This window comes from Egretta garzetta, unplaced genomic scaffold, assembly GCF_000687185.1.
Source record: "Egretta garzetta isolate BGI_Z169 unplaced genomic scaffold, ASM68718v1 scaffold495, whole genome shotgun sequence".
NCBI classification, from domain to species: Eukaryota; Metazoa; Chordata; class Aves; order Pelecaniformes; family Ardeidae; genus Egretta; species Egretta garzetta.
Genome location: NW_009259866.1, coordinates 327984 through 339467, shown reverse-complemented (window position 1 = coordinate 339467; position 11484 = coordinate 327984). Strand labels below are relative to the sequence as shown.

The following is an 11484-nucleotide window of genomic DNA, read 5'->3' as shown; positions in this document are numbered from 1 at the left end:
AGAGCAGTATTAGCAACGAGAGTTTGTTGAGCGCTCCTCAATCTTGCACAGGAGGGAGGTGGGCTAGTGAGTCCCGCTGTCCCCCACAGTCCCAAGGACCAGCATGGCCAATGAGACCCACCCCAATCCCACCACAGCCCAATAATTGCTGGTGACTAGCTATACAAGGCGTTCCATATCCCTGCTGGGCATCTGGCACCTCCCAGCATGGACCTTCATGTCAAAGGTTTCTTGGGTGTACAATGGCATCCATGAGACAATGTTCATGCCTGGACTGAAAGCACATTTCCAGGCTTCTCTCCTTGAGGGAAATAATTTTATTCCCCTCTATATCCCTCCTCCTTTCTCATCCACCCTGGCTACCTGCTTGTTTTCATTTCCTTGTCTAATCAAGGTTTGAAAGTATTTATTCTTCCCCTGAAGGATCCCCTCTTTGTCCTTCCTCTTCTCTCAGTGTCCCCTGACTTTTCCATGCAGGCATAAAACAAAGGCTAAAGAGGACAATCTCAATGTGTAATGGGGAGGAGGATTTCAAATCATGCAAACTTCAGCCCTGCCAGGCTGGGCTAGCAAAGGCTCCACCTCCCACATGTGCTTCCCTGTGGTTCCTCAGCCCTTCCATCAACAAAGGGCAACCATAACAAACCCGGTCCAAACCCCACATCCCATTCCTGAGTCCCCATCAAAGGCTACACAACCAGCACATACCAATTCCTACAGAAGCAACATTGGTCACACAGTACTCATCCTTGTCTGAGCACTTCTCGGCCTTCAGACAGCTCCAGTTGCTGTGTTCCCAGTCACAGGTGTAGCAATACAGGGCGTTTGCTGCAGGAGGAGACAGAGGATATGGAAGATGGAGACAAAATGCTGCTAGTCCTGGCAGCAAAAATGACCACCTGCTTTTGCATTGACTCTCGAACGCACAAAGTGCAGGTCTGCTGAAAGTGATGGGGCTGCGAGACCCAGACCCAACACACTCTGCCACCCGCACACTTGAACATTTACACCCAGCCCATGCACTCCGGCACACGCATCTGTGCACACACGCGCTGATGGTGCAAGCCTACCCTTCCCACCCTGTGCTCCAAACAACAACACAATGGGCCAAGGGTACTGGGTTTGAGTGGCAACAGGGAACTGGGAAGGACAGGGTCCTCTGTAAGAGTCTAAAGGGATGTCCCAAGGCTTGGGGTCACCCTTTCTAGTTGCTGAAGACACTGTAACATAGACTAAAGCCTAACTGGGGAGTAAGCATCAGCAGCTGAACAGGGTTAATTGGGACCTCCATAGCCTGAAGAAGGCAGTCTCCCACGGCTGTCTTTGGGCGTCCCTTTTGGGTGGGAGTTTGATGCCCTCAAACATATATCCATTACCTGGGAGGAGAAGGGCTTTTAACTCTTTGCTGTGTGACTTCAGCCCTACGACACGTGCAGCCTAACCCTTCGTTTTTACTGCCTAGGTTATCTAATGCGGATTAGGGCAGTCTTCGTTTTGGCACCGAAGACAATCTCTCCGTCCCCCGGGCCTTGTTAACACTTGGAAATTTGTCAGAATGGCTGTTTTGCTGAGTGAACAAAGCTAAATAGCAGAAAGGTATTCTTAGACCACAATGAGACAGAAATAACTATTCCAAGAAATTACTTTTCTGCACCAGACAACGTGGCAAATTTCCAAGCGCTGGCCAAACCCTGTTCCGCTTTACAAAAATGAGGATAACCTTTATCCTCTCTGGTTGTTTAACCGTCTTGTCTATAGAGGCTAGAAGACCATATACTTAAAGAGGGCTCTGATTTCATTTGCAATCTCTAAATAAAATTAATATACGTAAAATAAAGTAAAATACATAATCTATGTATGTATCTATACACATAAATAATACGCTAGCATACATCTCCACCCAATATCCCTGCATAAGGCTGCTTGACCCATTTAGACTGCAGCCCAACTGCTCCCTAGTTCCCCAATTTTGTCCCAGAATCTCTGAAATCAGCAATCTGGTTGGGTCTCTGAGATGGACAGCAATGAGGGGCATTCAGCGGGTGGCTGCACAAGGCCAAATGTTGGACATCTGGCCCTGTCCCACCCCTGTTGCCAGAAACAGCATCGCTGACTGCAGTTGGAAGCAGGCGCACAGAGCTGCTGGTGTATTGTGCTGTCATAGGCTGAAGCACTTCTGCATAAAGATTTGGAAATAACCACCGCCTTGCATCATCTCAACAGACAAACTCACTGGAAAGTCTCTTAGCAGAGAGCAACTGCTTCCTTTTTTCTGTCTTGCTTTCATAAAAATCGAGTTGTACAATAGGTTAGGGAAATTTCCCTGCTGAAAAAAAACCTTTCACATATCCAGGCTGAGACTACAGATACGAAACCCACTCTATCCTTCAGCTGCACCACTGCAAGAGCCAAGGCACCCTCTCCCATGATCTCTTTCCCCATCTACGAGGCCTCCCTGACTTTAAAACACACAATTAGTTGTCTAGTAGCGAACCGTGATTCCTCACCTTGATGTGCGCACAGGATCAAAGCCAGCACGGCAAGGAGGGAGGCCTTCATCTTCTCTCAGTTGTCTCCACAGCCCAGGAAAAGCACCCTCACCTGGGGACAGGATATATATCTTCCCTGCGTTTGGACCGAGTGATGATGAAGACAACAATTTTGAAAGAGTGGGCAGGGATCAGGCGTTATTTGACAGGCTAGGAATGCATGTGGGTTGTTTTCTCACCTTGACATTGCCTTCAGGCTTGTCTGATGGGTCCAGAGAGGAGTGAAAGCACTACGGCAATTCATCCCACGTATTGCTTCTAATACTTTAATTTATCTATGGTCAGGCTAGCCATGCTACTGATGTCTGAGTGGGGGTTTTGTACTGTTTCGCTCCAATCTGATCATCACATCTGTGGCCAGAAAGTTCACTGAAGGCAGCTACTCAAAGCAAAATGATAATAAAGTGACCGAAGTTAATAGCTTCAGCTGGGTGGATTATTGCCAAGTGCGTTTCCAGGGTTAGACCTGGAGAACTCCCAGTATCTCCAGCCAGGGTAGATCTAGCTGTATATTCATGGTTGGCAAATACAAACGGGAAATGTCTTACAATTTCCTGTTTGCCTATAAAAACTGCTGGTTATCTACAAAGTCCTAAATGCTCTGCATCCTGGTTTTGAGAACAGCTGCTGCAAGAGAGCAATGGCTTTGGGGTTCAAATGCAGAGGCTGGGATGCTGGAAGTTGATTTCCAGCCTTGCAACAGCTTTTCTTTGCTACGTCTGAGCAAAGGGTAAAAATATCTTTGTCCCCCTTCTACATGGAGTATCTGATTCAAAGTCCTCCTAGATATCAGTCAGATATGTTCTCAACCTTTATGATTTCTCTGCGTGCTTACAATTTGGGTGGAGCTGATAATTTCAGCCCTTCTGGGGCCTCCATTTGACTGCTGTCCCACTTCTGCTTCCAAGGAAAGAGTTGCCAGACATCTCCGTGAGTCACCACCTGCCTGGCCACCAAAGAGCAGAGAAGAGGAAGCAGGAGCAGCCCCTTTGAATAACGCTGCTCGGTCAATCAACTCTCTGCTTGCTCCTTCCTTCTCCACCCTGCAAGGCTCGGTCTGCAGGGAAGGGAACAGGGATCCAACTGTAGCTAAACAGCCTGGGGTTTAGAAGATGGAGATGCAGAAGGAGAAGAGGCAGGGGCTCAGAAAACATGTGGAAGAAAGAGCTTAGATGGGTGAGGGGAGGGCTAAAATGATCGGGGGTCAACATCAGTTTCTGGGCATGAGATCAGTCAGATGAGCAAGCGTCATGCTCATCAAAGACATTAAGAGCATCTGGTGGGACTAATCATTGCTCATCACAGTGAAGGCATGGCCAGAGGAAGTTCAAAGGGACACCAAAACCCATAGTGTCTTCCTTTTTATGAAAAAAAAAGGGGGGAGAATTATTGGGGTGCGTTTTTTTGGTTGATTTGCAGATATTTTTGAGGTATCTGACACTGGTGTCTTAAACCACTGGGTCTGCCAATACAGCTGACATAAAGCAGGATCAACAGGATGGTGAAGTCAGTCCTGATAACCCCATGAGTACTATAACCATTCCTTTCCAAAGGACATGCAGCTTCTGGGTGTGGAGAGGATAAGCCACATCACTTGCCCAACAGATGAAGTTCTGCCAGACCCGGGGACTGCATGCCATGGTGGATGCCAGCAAAGGTGTGTCAGTCCTTCCAGATGTCATGAGGCAGCAGCTGACAAGATAGAACTCTTCCAGGGAATAAGATTTGCCCAGCATGACTCATTGAGTGGTGTCCTTCTGCAGGGATGACTCTTTGGGTGAGTCTGGAAATCAGCCTGGGCAGCCAAGGCTCAGTGTCCTGCAGCAGCAGGAGCACCCTGGCAAAGGTCTGCGCTGGTAAAGAAGCAGTTTGCTTTAACCACATTTGACTCTTTTTTTTTTTTGAGGAAGAAGGGAAAAATAACTGTGTTACTCTTCTATATGATTAACTAGGTGAATTATTGATTATGATTTTTTAAAGAAATGTCTCTGACTTGGTTTATTCCCTCACTTCCAAGGACTGGTGGTGTGAACGTCTCCTCTCTGACACAGAGCTGGAGGGGAGTCACCTGGCCCAGGGATTCAAATCTGCTCCTCACTGGCAGCAGGAAGATGATCTGCAAGGCCACGGGAAGTGGTCCACCACTGGACCACTGGCAGGAGTGGTTTGATGGACAAGTGTGATGATGGGCAAGGGTGCACAATGGGACGCTTGGCATTTTGAGGGTTGCCAGTAACCCATTAAGCCAGATAGTTGGGAAGTTACCATCCTGGCCTCAGGTATGTCTGATGCATATACGTGAGGTGTGGGACAGCCATGGCTGGCATTTCCTAAGAGGCACATGGGAGACTGAGGATGGTGGTGTCACGCTGGGTGGCCAACACATGGAAGCAGCATGACTGCAGCATGGAAGGCAGTGCTTGGCTGGATCAGGGCAGAGAGCTGCAAAAAAGGTGTCCCAGTATCCAGCATCACAGAGCAGAAATGAGGCTACAGCTATAGCATTAAATTAAATGTGTCCAAGACCATGTCCAGCACAGAGGCCAAGAGGTGGACATCAACAGGGTCTCTTATGCTCTTTCTTTTTATCCAGACATTGCATGGGACTATGGTGGCTGGTCCATGTTAAAACCTCGCCAGGGAATGTGCTAGCAATTAAAATGATTAATTAAACGTTGTGGACGATGGCATTACAGATCAGGGAATGTTCCCAGGAACTGTTTATTTCCCTTGCTTATGTTCAGCCTTGGAGACCAGATCCTTGCAGGCGTGTGAATCACATGCTTCAGGATGAGAGCTTGGTCCCTCATTTTACTCTTGGCTCTACCACACTGCACGACACAACTGTGTTGGAGCTGGCTAGTAAACACAGCTTTACCTGGCTGCCCTCTGCAATGTTCTGGCTGTTGAGTCTTCCTGGATGGAGAACAGAGGTCAGAAGTCAATGAACAGAAGTCAGCCAGGGATCTGCTCATCTTCTGGGAGCCTCATACTGGGCTCTTCTCACAAAAAGCCTCGAGACAATTGTCCACATATGGAACCACAGTAACAAGGAGGGACGGAAACATCATGGCTTGGTCTCATGGGATCTTTTCCTTTTATTTGCCCTGACGTTTTTAACTATTCAGCTTTCCTGTGATCAGAGTGTGATGTCTGCCAGGCCCTCCTACCCTCATCACTTCTTACCTGGCACCTCAGAAGGTTCCCAAATATTTCCATCTATCACAGCATCATCCCAGCCCATACATATTGCCATTTCCCACCCATTTGCTAGTACACCAGGGGCTGCAGGATGGAAGAGGTTCTCAGCATCACATATGATTGCACCACCAGGGATTTTTCAGCCCTAAACAAAACCCATTGAAGCAATTGCATAATCTAACCCTGTCTTGTTCCCCATCCTTTGTTTTGGGTTGTGGTGGAGGAAGAGGCCAGGTCAACATGGTGTCACTTGTTTTTGGCAGGGAAGACTACACGTTGAAGCATGTATTGCCCTGGAAGAAGAGGCAGCTGTGTCTTGAGCAACTCCTGGGTGAGGGCAAGCTCCAGCTCTTCCCATCCCTGGGTCCAATGACAGTGGCTGAAGAGGGATTTTTCTTTCCGGCTCTTTCCATCTTTCTCCTCCTCCTCAGTGTTTTACTTGTGCTTGCTCCTGCAAGGCTCATTCTTTGTATCCTTCAGGTCATAACCTCTCCAAAATCAGGACAGCAGGGTGGGTTTCGTTACCATCCCCCTGACACAGATCTGTCCCCACCTTAGACCTTCACAGATGTTTCAGTGCTTAACTCCCAAGGGGAGCTTGGAGCTAATCCCACCCATGGGTTTACTGCAAACGAACATGGGCTTAAACCCTTTGCATGCCAGATTGCTGAAGGACTCAGACCCTGTGACTGCTCCTACCCAACCTCCCATTCACTTCCCCATTCCTGAGTGTTGTGAAGGAAGGTGGCCAGGTACTCATGGTGGGAGTCCTGCTGTGGGGTGGAGATACTCGGGTTCAAGAGCGTGGGCAGCCTGTGGCCAGGTTACACCAAGGTGTTGAAATCTTTCTAAGAGCCTGCACTTTGGCTTCCTCTCAAGCAGGGCAGGAAAAGGTGCCCCAGGGGCATCCCAAATCTGTTTACCAGTATTAGCCGATTTTATGGTGTCTCTGGGACTCCCGTATTGCCCAAATCCCAGCTGGGACTGGATTAAATTACATACAGGATCATACCTGTACTTGGTGGCATTAATAGGGGGATCCAGCAGTGATGTCCAAGTGTAACAAGTTCCAGAGGAGGTCACCACCCTTCCAGCTGCCCTGGGGCTGGAACCACACTGCAGAAGAGCTGTCATGGAGGCAGCTACATCTAAATAATAAATGGAGAGCCCATGCCCAGTTTCAAGGGCTGTCCCACAGTCATCCACAGTGTAGCATGCTCCGTAGCACGATTTTGGCCTGACCAACTAGGACCATCCCTGACAATTCCAGATCTATTTTTCCAATCAGTATTTTGGATTCAGCCACCTTATTTCGAAGGGAGAGAGCTCAGCTATATAAATGGGCACCAGCTGACCCCAGGGCCAGGAACTGACACAGGGTGTTTCATTTGCTAATATTCCTTCCCCATGCTGTCCCAGACCTTGTCAAGACCATCTTTGCATCTGAAGACACAAATTCATTATTTTTCCAAACCTTTTTCTATAAACCTTCAGAAATGTCTGGCTGGCTGAAACAATAAGAGATACACTCTGATCTGGGGCTGTGCTGATCAGGATTGTATCCTCCTCCTACTCACCTCCAGTTATTTAGCTCTTTGTGTACTTGTATGAACAACCTGGTCATGCTGCTTGCAAAATCCCAGCCCTGCTGTGAGTCAGCTCTCAATAAAAAAAGAGAATAAATAATAAACATCTTGGAAATTTCTTTTTTTTTTTCCTCTTTAATGGTGGCTGCAGAGCCTGTTGCATGAGAAGCTATAAAAGAATAACTGAGGGATCTCTTCTCCGTCAAGCTCAAGCTGGTGAAACCTTTCTATGCCTGAACATCAGATGTTCAGAAGATGTTCTGGGGACAGACAGGCAAAATGACTGCAGGTGCCAGGGGACCAGAATGGGTTAAGAAGCTCGCACAGGTTATTCGACGGGATCTCATCACAGTCCAGTCCAGAGAAGGGGCCTGGTAACACTGACCAGAACTGCAGTTCCCAGCACTGCTATGGGAGGTCTCATCCCAGATGCCTTGCTGCGATTGCATTTATCCTCACTGCAGCAGCTACAAGGTTTTTGAACCTTAGCACAACTTGAAATGCAGTATTTGTTGATCAGCTTCCGTTCTTGAGCGCCTGGATAAAGAGTCAAATAAAACCAACTCATCAATATTTCTTCCAAGGGCAAATCCTAACTTTACTGTGTAAGCAGCACAAGAGATCGCCCAGGTCTGTGTGAGTTATGATGTTCACTTAACTACCCTCTGCCTCGCTGTTCAAGCAGAGAAATAGTTGGGCTTGACCTGTAGCCCAACACTATTCAAGTTCCATCAAAGCCTCATGAAAGAGGAACGTTTCAGACCCAAATGCACTGGAGCAGAAAGGGGAGGAAGGACACAGACCCACAGAGAGCAGGGCTGGGGCTGGGACACGCAGGAGCACTGGGCAGCAGGGTTGGGAGGACACAAACCAGGCAGTTCACGGCAGCGGTACTCACCAGAACCTATCGTGTCAACTCTAGTCACGCAGCCTGTTTCATTTTTGGGACATGGGGAAGACGTCAGGCACTGATCATTGCTGGTCTGGTTGGTGCAGGTGTAGCACGTCAGCGAGTTGGCTACAGGAAGGGAACACAAGAGATTTGCATGAGGTCAAAGCAAGAAAATCCTTCCCAGCTGGACTTGTTCCCATCCTCATGCAGGCCACGGGACATAGAATAAGACATAGAGGATTTGGCTGAGCCAGTCCTACCTTTCTACTATCCCACACCCAAAATTGCTAAACACACACTTCCCTGTAGAAAAAAAACCCCACCTTCCAGGTGAGTGGGCAGCAGAGGCTTTCTGCGGACGTTGATACTCAACTACCCCATTGGAGCATTTGGCAAATGCTCACAGGGCCAGAAGAGCAGCGCAGGTTGCACTCAATTTTTAGCTCAAAGCTCAACTGCACCTCCATCCAAGAAGTGTAGCGTTAACTGCAGATCTCAAGATGCGATTGGGTTTGCAGGAAAAAACCAAAGGGCTCTTTCCAGTGATGTGCTGTGAGAACGCGGGAAGGTGACAGACTTGGGCTTGCTCTGTGGGTGTCTGCAGCACAAGTCCTTTAGCAGCTGTGACAGCATGAAGGAGAGGCAAAGCAGACTGTACAGACAAGCTCTTTATCACTATCTACCAACTTCTTAAAGACCACTGGACTTGGAAGTTATGGATGTGGCTTCCCCCCACAAAATCTCAGCTCTTTCCGTCCCAGCCCAAGCCTTGCAGTAATCCTGAGCAACTCACCAATGTCCACGTAGAGGACAACAACCAGACATGCCACCAGGAGGGCCTTCATCCCTGTTTGCTCTTCTCTGCCTGCACGTTCTTGAGGGAAAGAAGCTCCCAACTCTCCGTAGAGTCTTAGCAGGGAGGGTGGCCGATGCAAAGGCTGACACAGGTCAAGCCGCGTGTTGGACAGCGTGCACAGCCCAGACCAGGGGGCTGATATGTCCTTGCAGAGCCTTGCAGGAGCCCAGTGCTCACATCTGCTGTCCAAGTTTTGTGCACTGCCTTTGCCCAAGCACATGTTACTTAATATCTCAAACTAAGCCAAAAGGAAAGCAGTTGCTACCGATAGCAGTGGTTCCTCTTTGAAAGAAGGCAGGAGATAAAAGGTGGGTAGGAAGTGGTGACCAGCCTAAGAGGAAGCAAGGCCACCCAAGAAGGGGGATGGGGGCTCTTGGGTTTGCACACTGTGCATTGGTCCTAGAGAAAAGTGATATGGGCGCGGGGTCCAGCAAGGAGGAGCCACGCTTTGAGGACCAGGATTCCCATCTTTGGTTGCCCAAGCAGGGTCAAGCCTGGAGCCTTGGAGCCTTGGGTTAGCACTAGGAAGGCTTGTTCCCCTTGCAGCTATGCAGATTTCCATCCTGTGACTCGGTCCAAGTGCTGCTCTAGAGCTCTGTTACCTCAACACTAAGCTTGGCATGGTACCAGCAAGATCAGGGGAACCCAAGAGAAGCAGGGAAAGATCAGGAGAAAGATGGCATGCTACTGCAACAACCTCAAAAATCTCATCTTATGGGCGAAGAGAAAGCACAGCATATATGTGTGTAGATATATTATTGGTATAATTAAAATCTTAACAGTCTCATCCAAGAACGATTGTTGGTCTGGATCTCACTACTGTAGGAAAACAAAGAATAATTCCATGCAGAATGATATTATTATCAAAATTATCACACACACCTAGTGGTTTCTACCCCTTTTCGTGTTCACCTTTCCCACTCTTAGGGGTTTCATGGTGGTGGCATTCCAGTGAGTTGTCAGCATCTGGAGTCCCGTGCCAGGAAAAATAAGGTGTTCATGTTGATGGTTCCTTCTTCATCTCCCTAGGTTCCACCCAGAGTCATTTCAATTATGTTTAGTAACTTTTTTTTTTTTAACATGCTTTTTTCTTTGATCTGCAGCTGCGTGTTACATCTCAATTACTATAGTCAGTGCCCTTTACATACATTAGGTACTGCTTTTATACTGTTTGTTGCCCCTAAAATCAGCATGGTCCAGCTCCAAGTCTGCATTTCTTCAGCTGAGTGAGCGGTTTATAGCCGAGGGGTCTCCAGTTCCAGCCCCATCCCATCACCCCATACCTGCACTCCTCTGCACTACATCCCACACCTCCACTTCTCAAGACCTTTGCAGGCCTGCATTTCTCTACACTATGTCTTGGGTCAGAGTCATAAATACCTCGTTCTACACATAACAACAGCTTGTTACTGCTATCTATATAAACCTACAGCTGCACTACGTGAAGATACACAAAAGTAAAACAAATAAGCCATAGCCACTTGGTCAATAAGAAAAATTGCTCTTACCACTCAGCCAAGTTAAAAAAAGAAAAAAAAAAGGTGCCTCAGGTAGGTCAAGATAAGCTCAGAATAAACCTAACAAGCCTCGATCCTGAGGTCTTGCAAACACAGTACAAAGCTTATGACCTATTACTAATGATAACAATACCAAATTAAAGCAACAAGAAATAACAAACCACGTTGTCTTGGGCTCTCAAAGGGGAAAACTGGACTGAGCTGTTCTATTGATAGAATTTTTTTTTTCTGTTCCAGCACGCAGAAAGGCACTATGAGGACAGCACAGTGCCACGTAGAAGCTCTTTCAAAAGAGGGGAGGGGGAGAAAAAAAAAAAAAAAAAGGGGGGGGGAAGGAGGGGGGGGGGGAAAAAAAAAAAAAAAAAAGGTGGGGGGAAGGAAGAGGGAAGGGAAAAAAAAAAAATATTTGCACAGCAAGTGAGCCATGGGTTGTGCGGCCACAGTCACGCTGTTTGCTAAAGGAGCAACACTGCAAAGCCTTCCCAGCTGGCTGCAGGGAAAATGAAACTATATCAAACATAACTAAGAGGAATAAGGGAGAATATCATGGAAGAAGTCATGACTGAACCACAGCCTGTTACAGCGCAGACCACATGCCAAACTGAGAAGACACTATTGCATGCTCACGAGGCACATGTCTCTACATCAGGACAAAGCAGGGGTTGGTGACACCCCATAGAACACAACCACCCCACACAATGCTACAGGCATGGGGAAGAGAGGCTGGAAAGCTGCATGGCAGAAAAAGACCTAGGGGTGTTGGTCAACAGCTGGCTGAATATGAGCCAGCAGGATGCCCAGGTGGCCAAGAGGGCCAACAGCATCCTGGCTTGTATCAGGAATGGTGTGGCCAGCAGGAGCAGGGCAGGGATCGTGCCCCTGT

General features: G+C 48.0%; 1 protein-coding gene across 4 annotated transcripts in view; it reads right to left on the bottom strand.

Annotated features, from left to right (window-relative positions):
* LOC118452423 (prostate stem cell antigen-like) overlaps positions 1-11484 on the bottom strand; it is a 15657-nt gene that overhangs the window by 873 nt on the left and 3300 nt on the right. Inside the window, exons 1-4 of one of the 4 annotated variants that reach the window (XR_004842190.1) lie at positions 9022-11377; positions 8235-8354; positions 2508-7873; positions 709-828 (exon numbers count right to left, since the gene is read on the bottom strand). Coding sequence is in view for 1 of the 4 variants with exons in the window: in XM_035895626.1 (XP_035751519.1) it covers positions 7683-7873; positions 8235-8354; positions 9022-9304 (594 nt within the window). In the remaining 3 variants the exon portion in view is untranslated. Of the gene's footprint in view, positions 1-708; positions 7874-8234; positions 8355-9021; positions 11378-11484 lie in introns of those variants that run through there. The other 3 variants (XR_004842191.1, XR_004842189.1, XM_035895626.1) reach the window with 3 other exon arrangements.